We start from the raw sequence: 12,816 nt of genomic DNA, 5'->3' as shown, positions 1-12,816 counted from the left end.
GGGTAGTCTGGGACCACCAGGGACAAGCAGACATCGGAGGGTTACCCCACAGAGCCTTTGAGGAAACATGGCTTGAGATAGCTGGATTTCAGACCCACAGAGCCTCCACAAGTATGAGAAATTTTTCTGCTTTAAAACCAGTCTGGGATCATTTGTTGCTGCAGTCCTAGAAAACTAATGCACCATTATAATTCATAATTCAGGCCTGGAGAGATGGCTCAGAGGTTAAGAGTGCCGCCTGCTCTTCCAAAGGTCGTGAGTTCAATTCCCAGCAACCACATGATGGTTCACAATCATCTATAATGAGATCTGATGCCCTCTTCTGGCCCACAGGTGTACATGCAAGCAAAACACTGTATACATAATAGTAAATAAATAAATCTTTAAAAAACACAAAAAAATTCATAACTCAATGACTTGCAGTCAGCAGGAAGGCAGCAGTGTATTTAAACTAATTTCTCTTTCAGGAGAATTCTCTATATCAAGATAATTTCACCTCTGCTCACTCTTGCTGATCAGTAGCGTGGTCATGCTACTTTCCAGTACAGATGACAGCATTCCCTAGTGAGAAATCTGCTCTTAAATGTCACCAACAAGGACCTTGTTTGCAAGATGAGTTTGTCCTACTGACTCTTGGGACAAAGCTGTCTGCACACGATCTTTTTCATACATTTGAGACTCTTTCAGTTTTCTTGAGCTGCCCTAACCAAGTGTCAGCCTAGTGGGTTAAAAAGCGTGTCTTGGTTTCCCACAGTTCTGAAAGCTAGCAAGTCCAAGATCCAGGCATCCACAGAGGTGATTCCAACGCCATGGTCTCACCTAAACCTACTTACTCCCTAACGCCACGGCCTCAAAACTGAAGACTAAGATTCCAACCTATGACTATGGAGACAACATATCACCCAGCCCATATGTTGACCTTTACATGTTCTAAAAATTGTCACTGTCTGTAGAACATATGACAGCAAGGATCATACATGCAGCCTGCTAGTCATAGGTATAGAAGAGTCATCATAAGTTCATAAATAGGAAATAGTTTAACCAGAAACCTATTTTTCATATGAACTATAGGAGTGATAGTGTCTACAGTTTCTTCTCAGATGTCTTCCTGAAGGTCACCTGGCTCCATGATTGACAGCCTGGGCTATAAATCTGCTTCCTTATCTATCCAAGTTTCTTCTGTTCTCCTTTTCTTTTTTTTTTTTAAATTCCATTTCTAATTTTTAGAAAATATTTATTTGCTATTTTATGTGTATGAATGTTTTTTCCGAGTGTATGTATATGTGCTATGCACGTGCTTTGTTCCTTGAATCTTCTGGGAGTAGAGCTGCAGGCAGTTGTGACCCACCCTATGGGTGCTGAGGATTGAACCGTGGTCCTCTGCAAGAGGACCCATCTCTCTAGCCCTCTGTTTCTAACTTTAAGTTGTTGCTAATGGGTGGTGGTGCATAATGGTTTTGTGGGAGTCATCAAGGTTCGTAGTAGACATTAGCCCAGAAATTACAGGGTTTATATATACTTTTATCATTCTGTCAAACACTAGCCCAAAGAACAGCAGCATTTATTTCAAAGGTGGGAAGTTGCCTTTTTATACTGGGAGTTAAAAGCACAGGATTTCCTAATCCAGTGCATTGTCTTAAGGGCCAGTGAGATGGCATAGTGGGTGGAGCACTTGCTGTGCAAACTGAGGACATGACTTCAGTCTCTGGAACCCATGTAAAAGTGGAAGAAGAGAGCCAGTGCCACAAAGTCACTCTCTGACCCCATGCATGTGCCAGAGCACATGTGTGCCCTGCCCCAATAGCAACAGTAATAATAATAAATGTTAAAATAAGGCTTTGTCTTAAAAACCATGTTCTCCTTAGTGCTGATTATGGACTCAAACCTTTAAGCAAGCACAGACCCCATTTATGAATGATTCATATAAATGCAACTCACCCCTTTTAGGTGCTTTATTTATTTGTTATTTATTTATTTTTTAAAAAGATCTTTATTTTTAAGTGTGTGTGTGTGTGTGTGTGTGTGTGTGTGTGTGTGTGTGTGTGTGTGCTCATAGAGGTTAGAAGAGGCCATTAGATCTCCTGCAATTGCAATTACAGAAGGTTGTAAGCCACCTGACATGACACTGGAAACTGATCTGGAGTCCTCTGGAAGAGCAGTAAGTGCTCATAACTGCTGAACCATCTCTCTAGCCCCTCGGATGTACTTAAAAGTAAATCTTGGGCAACTGCTTTGGATTACTGACATAGCCTTTGGTTTTGCCTTCCCATAGCCTTTCCCTTTGCCCTTTGCCTTCAAGGTCTGCAGCATTCAACTGGTAGAATCCATTCTCCTCGCCTTGAATACCTGCTGGGGTTCATGTTTTTGTTTGTTTGTTTCTCACTTGTTTGGTTAACTGTACTGGAAGTGAAAGTATGATGTGCCTCAGCCTTAGCTACAAGAAGTTTTGGGCCGCTCTGCTCTGTCTTTTGCCACTTTTCCACAGCCAAGAAAAGCCCCCGAACCCTGCAGTGATCCCAGCTGCATGAGCCATGCATGCATTGAGGCATGCCGCAAAGACTTTGTGACTCTTTGTCACAAGGAGTAACTCCGACCATGGGTAACCAATACCACCCCTGGCAGAGCTCAGTGCAGAAAGTCAGAGCACATGCATCAGCCCTTAAAAACAATTATTTTACCCTTCTATTCTTACTGCACACAAAGCTATCACCCTCCCCCCCCCCACTAGAGCTCAAGTGAACTCACTTTACCATTCATATAAATGGAAAAACAACTCACAAAATAACCTACAAACACCCCATCTGTAGTATTAGCTCTCAATATCAGCATAAGAGTCCTCTCATGGTTTCCCCTCATGGGTACATTACTCACATTCTGCATTTGTGGCCTATCCCTCAGTGGTTGTGGCTGACTGCAGGATGAAATATCAGTTGGCAACATATTTCATTTACTTATTTGACAAACATTTATACAGCAGGTGCCCTGTGCCAGGCTCTGCCCTAAGTGCTTCATGGCATTGATTTACTGAGTTCCCTTCACAGCTGTCTGATGGGTTCTGTTAGTATCCTTGCTTTACTCATGAAGGAACTGAGGCCCAGAAACGCCGAGAACCTTGTCGAAGGTCACCTTGCTAGTAAATGGCAGAGCTGGGATGTGGATTTTGGCGTTCTGGCTCTAGAGTCCCTGTTCTTAATCGTGACACAGGATAGTAATTACTCATCTACACTTCATGTCATTGTTGTTAGGTGACACCCACAGGGCCATTTGGAAAAGGAGATTCTCAAATGGCTTCAAGCGCTTTCTTGCCAATACACAAACATATAACTGGCTTCCAAGGCCAACTGGCAATGGTTGGCTGGTTAGCTGCAGAGACCCACACTTTAACTCACATCTCTATACTCCTGGTCTTGCCTATGTCTCAGCCATATGACTTGCAAATGCTTTTGTTGGAAAGTATTATTTTAAACTTGGTCTAGAAACGCTGTTAATTTATCAAGAGGGTAGCTATGCTATTTAAAAATAAGGAGAAGGCTTAAGTTACTTTTTGACCTAATGTGACAGTAACATGATATATAAGAAATGGGGTAGTAGATAATTTTATCATATCTAATTTTCTCAGACATTATATACTGAGTCACTTATCCTCACCCATGCAGGTATATATTTTATATTTATATGTGATTTTGGTGAATACTTAGAACATGATCATATTATTTTATTATTGTTGTTATTATTTTTGATTCTTTTATTTTACAGTATACCATTTTTGTGTGTGAAAGAGAGAGAAATTTGATAAATTGATGCAACGTCAAGAGACAGCAGAGGGTCAAAGTTGATAGATTCTCATCAGATTCTCTATAGTAAATTCCAAATCTAACGTCTATAATTATGATGACATGTGTACATATATGTGTATATATATATTATATTCATCCACGATATATATTAATTGGAAGTTCAAGTTTTACTTAAATTTCTTACTGTCTTCTTACCTATAAAATGAAATTAGCAATGATAATCCCGTATAATCCATGTGAAGATTAAATGTGTTTACTTAAAATAATAGCACATAATAGGTGTTTAGTCAATATTTTCCATCTGAAATTTGAAAATATATGTAGACAAAGAAGAAATAAAAATTTAGCTGGGTGGAGAATGGAGAGTTGGCTCAAAGGTTAAGAACACTGACTGCTCTTCCAGATGTCCTGAGTTCAATTCCCAGCAACCACATGGTGGCTCACAACCATCTATAATGTGATCTGATGTCCTCTTCCGGCCTGCAGGTGTACATGCAGGCCGAGAACTATATACATAATAATAAATAAATCCTTTTTCAAAAGTTAAAAAAAATTAGCCTGGTGTGGTGGTTCACACCTTTAATCCCAGAACTCAGGAGGCAGAGGCAGGCAGATCTTTGTGAGTTCAAGACCAGCCTGGTATACAATGTGAGTCCAGGACAGCTATAGCTACACAGAGAAACCCTGTCTTGAAAACAAAATGAAAGAAAGAAAAAGAAAAGAAAAAATGAATTTTAGCTATTATAAATAATAGCATTGAAATATAATGAAGAATTGCTGTCTGATGGTTTACCATGGACATTGACTACCTATAATCCTGACAGGGCATGAGTAACTTTTAAGAACATAGTAGTGTGTCTGGAAAGACAGCACTGCATAAAAGCGCTGGCTGCTCTTCAGAGAACCTGGGTTAAATCCCAGTACCCACATGGTGGTTTACAACCACCTCTAAATCCATTTCCTTGGGTTCTGATACCACCCTCTCCAGTGTCCGCAGGTACCACATGCGCAAATGTACATTAAAAATTAAAGTAAATTATTTGAAAATATTTTTTAAGGACACACTGTTTACCTAGGACAGAGTGAGAATTTTGAAAAAAAAACCACAACCAATCCTGCCTTGCAAATTTGTAACATGCATACAAAGTTGTCTCCTGACCTTTTCCTTTGAAACCACACACTACAGCAGACCACATATATGTTGCTATTGCAGTAAAACCAATTACTCGCAAAATTAACAACTTAAAACAATCTTTTTTTGTGTTCTGTTCAAAATTTGAAGATAAGGGATTTGGGAAAGAGCTTGTCTGTATGGTTCTTATTTGGTATCTTCTAAGCAAACGCAGAAGCAGTTGGCTGGGGCCAGACCATCTGAAAGCTCAGTGGGGCTGGGTGTCCAATGTAACCCCCTGCCCTGCCTCAGCCCTCCACAGGGACCTGTCCATTGCAATATTCCAGCAGAAGGAAGAATAGCATAAAACATAAGTGGGTCAGTCGACCTTAAGATCAACATTTTAGGAAGAGAAAATGGGCCAGAGATGGTCCAATAATTGCTAGAAGGTGTAATGGGAAACCAATATAAAAACTTCAGTATATATTATGCATTCTATAAAATGAAGATCCCCTCTCTCTCTCTCCCTTGACCCGCTCCTCCCTTCCATCTTCATTCACAACAGCAACCTCAGTAAACAGCCCTCTTGTGTAACTGGCCTCTAATTCACTTTCAGCTGAGAGCTAAGCTGAGACCAGAGTGGTTAGCCATGGCAGCTCTGGCATGGCAAGCCTAGGGAAATGTATACCAACACCTTCATCGTTGGTAGAAGAACGGCAGAGAATTCTGGACTATATATCTAAACCACTCAGTAGAATTCCGAGAACCACCGGAGATCTGCAAACACATCCCCCTGAACTGTGGGTATGGAAATTATTCTACCCTAGTCTCTTTAGTGTTTTCTTAAAGATCTCATACGCTAACCTTTGAGCCGTTCATGGATGCTCACCTTAAACCTTTTCTAAGAGAAGCAACCACTGGGGTCAGAATAGGGAGAGCTTACAAATCAGCCTAAGGAAAGTGAAGAGTTGCTTGAAGTTTGTTGAAAGCGGAGGACAGTGGTGCTGCTCTCTCTTAGGACTCTGCGCTCTCCCTGCTCTGCAGTCACATAGCATTTGAATAGCTCTCTTCCACATGACTGCCTGGGATCCACTCAGCCTTTCCTTGGGCTTAGAAAATTAATTGCTAGTTTTTAAAAAAGCCCTGCTACTTGTTCAGCAAAACTTTGTTCATGAACCTTGGGAAAAAAAAAAAAACACCAACAACTTCCCTCTTCATTCGGCCTCTGTTCCAGTCCCTTCTTCAAGCACCTCTCATGTCAAGACTTGTCCTAGCCCTGCACTTGAAGCATCCTGGGCCTGGGCCTTCCTCTGTTATCAGCAGGGAAGGAGCCGAGGCAGCGACCAGTGTGAGGGTACCACCCACAGAAAACAGGCCACAAGCAACTAGTCTAAGAAGAACTGCTCTTAAATGAATTCCGTATGGAAATGGGCCAGAATCCACAGCTGGGGGAGATCTGTTTCCAGGTTTGCAAACCGTTTGCTTTCTAAACATTGACACTGTCCATGAGGCGAGTACATTTGGTGTCTCCCACTGCTACTGATCAGGGTCACCTTTGGTGACTCTGCTTTGGGCCAAATAAGAAAAGAAAGACACTGAAACCTTCTTCGGCTGAGGCCAGAAGTCTGAATGTGGGAGTGGAGGGGCTTTGAATCTTTCAGAATAAAGTTAGAAAAACCAGGAACAGACTTGGCTCGGCTTCTGTTCAAATGCTGTCTCCCATAGCATCTTCTTGCGTCCTGGTCTTCCTCCAACTTGTAGCTACTTTTTCCATCTGAGTCAGCTTTCCTGGAAGGTGTGTTCACGCACACACCTGGGGGCCTGAGCCTGGCAAGACACGTCACTTCTCTACAAGCTGGGTTTCTGTGAACATGAGCCACACAGCCATAAGGTCCCTCCTAGATTCCAGCCTCGATGCTGCCTCCTCATGCTTGTTACGGAAGGATCCCTAAGGAGTCAGAGTTCGTCACAGCTCACATTTTGGGTACCTCGCATTGCGCAGAGCTCATTCTGAATCGCTTCCATACAGCCCCTTTCCTCTGAGCCGTGTTTTGGAAGTACTTCAGCTCTGCAGGCCAGAGCCTTGGACATGAACACTAGTCTTACTGGCTGTGTGAACTTTTGGCCAGTCTTGAAGCCTTTTTGACTGAGAAGAAAGGAGTGGAGAAAGGGTCTTCAAAGCAACATTTCTAAACGTGCTAACGAAACGACTCAGACCAGATGGAGGCCATTCCCCGCGAAGAGACAGTGGCCAAAGAAGAGGAAGTGAAGTTCTGCTTGAAAGAACTCTCAGTGAAATACATGCAATCAAGCAGACCTGAGTGGTTTCCTAATTCCAAACACTACCCAGCTCTCTGCCTTCTCGCCTGTTCCCTCTCCTGGCAATGCTGCTGCCCTTCAGCCTTGCTGAAGCCCCGACAGAACTGGGAGGAAACAGCTCAGCCTTCAGATCTACAGTAGGGATACGTAGACAGTTCGTTACCAGCTGCCTTCCGTGCAGAACGATTCTCTTCTTTTTGTAATTGTGGAACGCATAAGGAGAATGTAAAATCACCACCGTAGCCATCTTAACTGTACAGTTCAGTGGCACTAAACGCATGGGGCCACAGCTGTCCACCAACCCTCCCCTAGAAGATTCGTTTTTGGGAGTTTTGTTTTGTTTGGTTTGGTTTGGTTTTTTTGAGACAGGGTTTCTCTGTGTAGCCTTGACTGTCCCGGACTTGCTTTTGTAAACCAGGCTGGCCTAGAACTCACAGCGACCCGCCTGCCTCTGCCTCCCAAGTGCTAGGATTAAAGGCGTGCGCCACCATCGCCCAGCCGAAGATTTGTTTTAATCTTCCTAAACCGGAACTTCATGCAGACTCTCATCCCCACTTGCATCGGCCCTGGCAGCACCATCCTACCTTCTGCCTTCCTTGGTTTTCCTTCTCCAGGGACCCTGGTATAGGAGATCATATAATATTTCCCTTTGTCACTCAGCATAATGTATTTAAGTTAAATGTATGTTGAAATGCATTAAAATTTTCTCCTTTTTTTGGAAGCTACTGAAATCCTATTATATGAATCTACTATATTTTGTTTATCCACTCGTGCCCTTGTGGGTGAAGGTAGCTCTGTCTACTGGATATTGTAAATGAATTTGGCTTGAAAACAGGTGCATAAGTACGTCTTCAGGCTTCTGCTTTGACGCCTTTGGGTAGGTTCTCACAAGTGGTCTTCCTACACCATAAAACAGTGCTAATTTTAATCCTTTGAGGAATATTAATATTGTTTTCCATAGTATTCTGTTTTACTTCATAATAATCCTGATTTTTCTATGGCCTTATTTCCTGTCATCTGCTTTTTTGATGATCGCCACTGCATTAGTTAGGGTTTCTATTGCTGTGATGAACACCATGACCAAAAGCAAGTTGGGGAGGAAAGAGTTAATTTGGCTTACACTTCCAGATTACAGATTCATCAGTGAAGGAAGTCAGGACAGGAACTGAAATAGAGCATGAACCTGGAGGCAGGAGATGATGCAGAGGCCACCGAGGGGTGCTGCTTACTGGCTTCTGCACCCCATGGCTTGCTCAGCCTGCTTTCTTATAGAACCCAGAACTGACAGTCCAAGAATGGCACCACCCACAGTGGGCTGGGTCCTCCCCCATCAATCACTAATTACAAAAAGACATCCAGCCAGATCTTATGGAAGCATTTCTTCAACTGAGGTTCCCTCTTTTCAGATGACTTTAGTCTGTGTTAAGTTGACATAAAACTAGCCAGCACAGCCGCCTTCTCAGTTTGAAGTACTATCTTATTGTGGAGTTCATTTTCATTTATTTTCCTAATCTTTTCATAAATCCTTAGGCATTTGTTAAGGTTTCTGTGGAGAAATGACTGTTCAAGTTCTTGGCTCATTTAAAAGTTGGGTTCATTTAGTTTTGTTGTTGTTGTTTTTGAATTGTATTTCTTTGTATTTTATGGTTATTAAGTTTATATCAGTTATATGATTCTCAAGTCTTTTCTTATTCCATGGTTTGCTTTTCCACTCTGCTAACAGAGTTCTTTGATGTGCAAAAGTTTTTAATTTTGATGCCGTTTGATTTATCTATGTTTTTTTGTTGCCTTTTGTCTGCCTTTGGTGTCAGATCCAAGAAATTATTGCCAAATCCGATATCATGAGGGTTTTCCCATATGTGTTGGTAAGAGTTTTATAGATTTAGTTCTTATGTGCGTCTTTGATCCATTTTGAGGTAATTTTGTATATGATGTAAGGTCAAGTTTAATATCATTCTTATATATGTGGGTCTCCAGATATCCCTACAACATTGGTTTGAATGACTACCTTCTCCCCATTAAATGGGTTTGGAATCCTTATTGGACCATATTCTCTCTCTCTCTCTCTCTCTCTCTCTCTCTCTCTCTCTCTCTCTCTGTGTGTGTGTGTGTGTGTGTGTGTGTTTGGGGGGACTGAACTCATAGCTTTTTGTAAGCTAAGCATATATTTTACCATTGCATTATACCTCCAGATGAACTTCTAGGCTCTCAGCTCTTTAACTCATTGAACTGTGCTAATGAGTATGCAGCCACCCCCAGCTCCAGCCAGGCACAGATTAGACACAGAGATTCCCAGAGCATCTTACAATACTAAACCTGCCTCTTGGAATTAGTACATTAGTCCACAATAGCTGTGGGGACACATCTGTTCTTCCTATGTTAAATATGTAAACTGCATATGCTAAGAGAATGAGGTCATGAAACTCTGAAAACACTAGCAGGCTGAGGTAAGAGACAATGTGATGACCAAGGCACCATATCTGCACAACATCCTGAGATTCGAAGAAGCTGCCTTGGCAAGTATCTTCTGAAAGCCAAAGGGCGAATAGGACTGGATCCCATGAAGAATTGGAGGAAGATGCACTAGGTTAGGACTAGCATGTCTCTGAATCTTCCCTCGTCGCTTTAGTGTGCTTTGACAGTAGTGGGCACCACATAGAAAGAAAATGAAGGATTTTCTGTGTCTCCCTCCCTAACCTCCCTTGAGAGCAACATCCAATGATTTAGGACCTTGCCCTACATAGTGAGTGCGTAGCAGATGTTTTTGTTATCAGCTCCTGGGAATGCTTGAGCTAGCATCCTTGGCTTTTGCCAGCTTCTAATCCATGCAGCACTATCAAGGAGGCACGTTTTTGTGTACTTATATGATGTTGTCCTCATAGCTGCTATATGAGGTAGGCTTCTCCCGAGAAGAGAAAACCAAGGCCTAGAGAAACTGTTTGGCTGAAGTCACATAGCCAATGATACACAAGTATTTGAACCCAAATCTAGTGACATTTAAAACTCATGTTCTTCTGGGCACTTCATTACTGCTTTGTTTCGAACATGTTATCAAAGGCCCAGTTGCAAATAGGGAAACCAGCTTTCGCAGTGTGTCAAGACGCGTTATGCACTGACAGTAGTTATAATTTGAGCATATACCACACAGCATTACTATTCTACAAGACCATTGTGTGTCTTATACCATTAAATTCTCATAATAGCCCTATGAAGTAGCTACTTCAATTATTGTCATTTTATAAGCAAGAGAAATGGAGGCTGAAAGAGCCAGCCTCTTACTAAAGCCAACTGAGTAGGGAGGCAAGATATCTACTGTGCTGGGCCTGGGTCCTCTGTCCCCTAGGCCTTTTCATGGATGCCAGGAACCTGTTATCTCTACTGTAAGGGGTTGGGGGGAGGGGACAGAGTGAGATGGATGGGAGTTACTGTCTTTGATCTTGGTTTAAGTCATTTGTGTTAATTGTAGTGATCTCTGCTGTCTCCTGTCAGTCTCTCACTTCCCTCCAAATAATTGGGAAAAAATCCCTCACAGGGAGGCAGAATCTGAAAGGCATCCCTAACCTGCAGAAGTGGACTCGTTTGTATCATCCCTCCGTCTCAGGGGTCTTGGTTGTTTGATGTTCTTTCTGCCTTGGGAGGGCTGATTGAGAGCCCCGCAAAGAGAGAAGCTTTGGGGCTTCTTAACACTGAAAGGATCCCTTGACTCCAGCTACCCCAGCAGCTGGGTCAGACACAGCCGCTATGATTTATAGATCAATAAACAGAGCCTTTCCAAGCCATGGCTTCCCCTGTTCACGGGAATGAGCTATCAGCTCTCCTGGTGGTAAACATACGTTTCATTAAATAGTTCTGCTTTTTCCTTTTTAAAGCCTTAGCATTAGGGATCAAAGTGAGAGACAGGAATGGCCTTCAGAAATATGAGAGAGAGAGAGAGAGAGAGAGAGAGAGAGAGAGAGAGAGAGAGAGAGAGAGAGAGAGTTTAACAAAAATCCTCACGGGATCAACACTATACATTCTGGCTTAAGAGGCTGTCCTCAGTCAAATGCGTTCTATTTGTGTCTGTTCTGTTCTCCTATAAAGCACATAGGCAGACAGTGCCCGTTGGCTCATGTGTTCCCTTAAGGAGAAAAATAACACATGTGGGAATAAGATCCATGCCCTCCCCCCAACATCATCTCCCCAACAAACACCCCCAGCTTTTTTTGAGCTACAGGATGCAATGTGATTTTTTTTTCTGGGCAGAGGAGGAGCAGTTGTTTCTTTCTCAACTAATTCTTGTTCCAAGACCTCACAAGGCGTGGGGAGAATAACTTCCTGAGTAAAGAAAGCAGTTGAGTGTCTGCGTCGAAAGATACACAAATCCTAGAACTTAATGGAGAGAAGGGTGGAGCCTGGCAGGGGCAAAAGCAGCCCTTTCTTCCCTTCCTGTTTGCCCCCCTCTCTCTCTTTCTGTTCTCTTTTCCCTGTCATCCACAGTTTCTATAAGGACTTCAAATAATCTCATCTCCTTCAGTTTGAGAACCATGCCAACCCTTCTTTCTTTTAAAGCTCTAGGTTACTGGTTGTGAAGTTGGGACACAGAAAGCTCTTAAGAGATGGTATTCCAAAATATTCTAGTCTGACTTGTTGGGCTGTTAAGTTACCGATTGTATTAAGACAGCTTCAACTCCAGTCAGATTTCCCTATATAAAATACTCAGATACACACACACACACACACACACACACACACACACACACACACACACACAAGCACTAAGTTGGAGATGATGGGAAGGGGGTAGGTGACCATAGGCATCCCCTCTAGAAAATTCCTGTAGCCACAGAAACCATAGGGGCAGCGCTAACAGCTTCCCCGAAGGTTATTCATCATGTCCAGGGCTGCACATTAAAATGACTTTTTACTTGAGTCATCTGTTAGTCCATTACCAGTGCATGGATCAGATTGCATTTCATCTTATATTAAATCAAAGTGATCTGGCAAGTAAAACTCGGCTCCCTCTTCCCCCCTCAAAGCTCTCTCCTCAGGAGGGAAGATTCCACAGCATTCGCTCTCACACATCTCCATAAACTCCACAGAATCATAGTGGTGTCACCGCTGATTAAGTCCTACATTCTCCCACAAACACGTGATTGGTAAATAACTCTGGACCCCATGCTAAAAAACTAATTTCTCTCTTCAGGGTTCAACTCCTCCTTCTCCAACTACAGTCCTAAGAGGGCCAGAATTTGTACGACTCCTGTCGCAAATCCTGCGGGCCTTAGAGATGGGGAAAAAAAGGCACAAGATCAGAACCAGAAATAATTACAGAGGAACAAAGGAAACACGCATGGAAAATTCCTCCACTTTCTTGAATTTGGGAGCCAGGTGGATCGTCCTCGAGTGATGGCTCTCTCTCTCCCTGAGAAGCCTGCCTTCGTACATGGGTTAATGAAAACCGAGCCTCCATATAACTAACTCACTGTTTATTACACATAGGTACCCTGAAGATCTTGTGTCACCAGGGGCACAAATGGATACAACGTTGAAGTGAAATTTTGCCCTCCGCAGGCCAGGACCACATGTGACGCATCAATTATGTCCCTAATG

At 42.7% G+C, this 12,816-nt stretch overlaps 1 protein-coding gene across 1 annotated transcript in view; it reads left to right on the top strand.

Annotated features, from left to right (window-relative positions):
- PRDM6 (PR/SET domain 6) overlaps positions 1-12,548 on the top strand; it is a 127,295-nt gene extending 114,747 nt beyond the window's left edge. Inside the window, exon 8 of the mRNA XM_084780330.1 lies at positions 12,410-12,548. Coding sequence (XP_084636456.1) covers positions 12,410-12,443 — 34 coding nt within the window. The 3' untranslated portion in view covers positions 12,444-12,548. The remainder of the gene's footprint in view (positions 1-12,409) is intronic.
- Positions 12,549-12,816: the final 268 nt, after the last annotated feature.

This window comes from Acomys minous (assembly GCF_964271855.1).
Source record: "Acomys minous genome assembly, chromosome: 4".
NCBI classification, from domain to species: domain Eukaryota; kingdom Metazoa; phylum Chordata; class Mammalia; order Rodentia; family Muridae; genus Acomys; species Acomys minous.
Note: the sequence above shows the minus strand (reverse complement) of the source record. Positions and strands in the feature narration are given on the sequence as shown.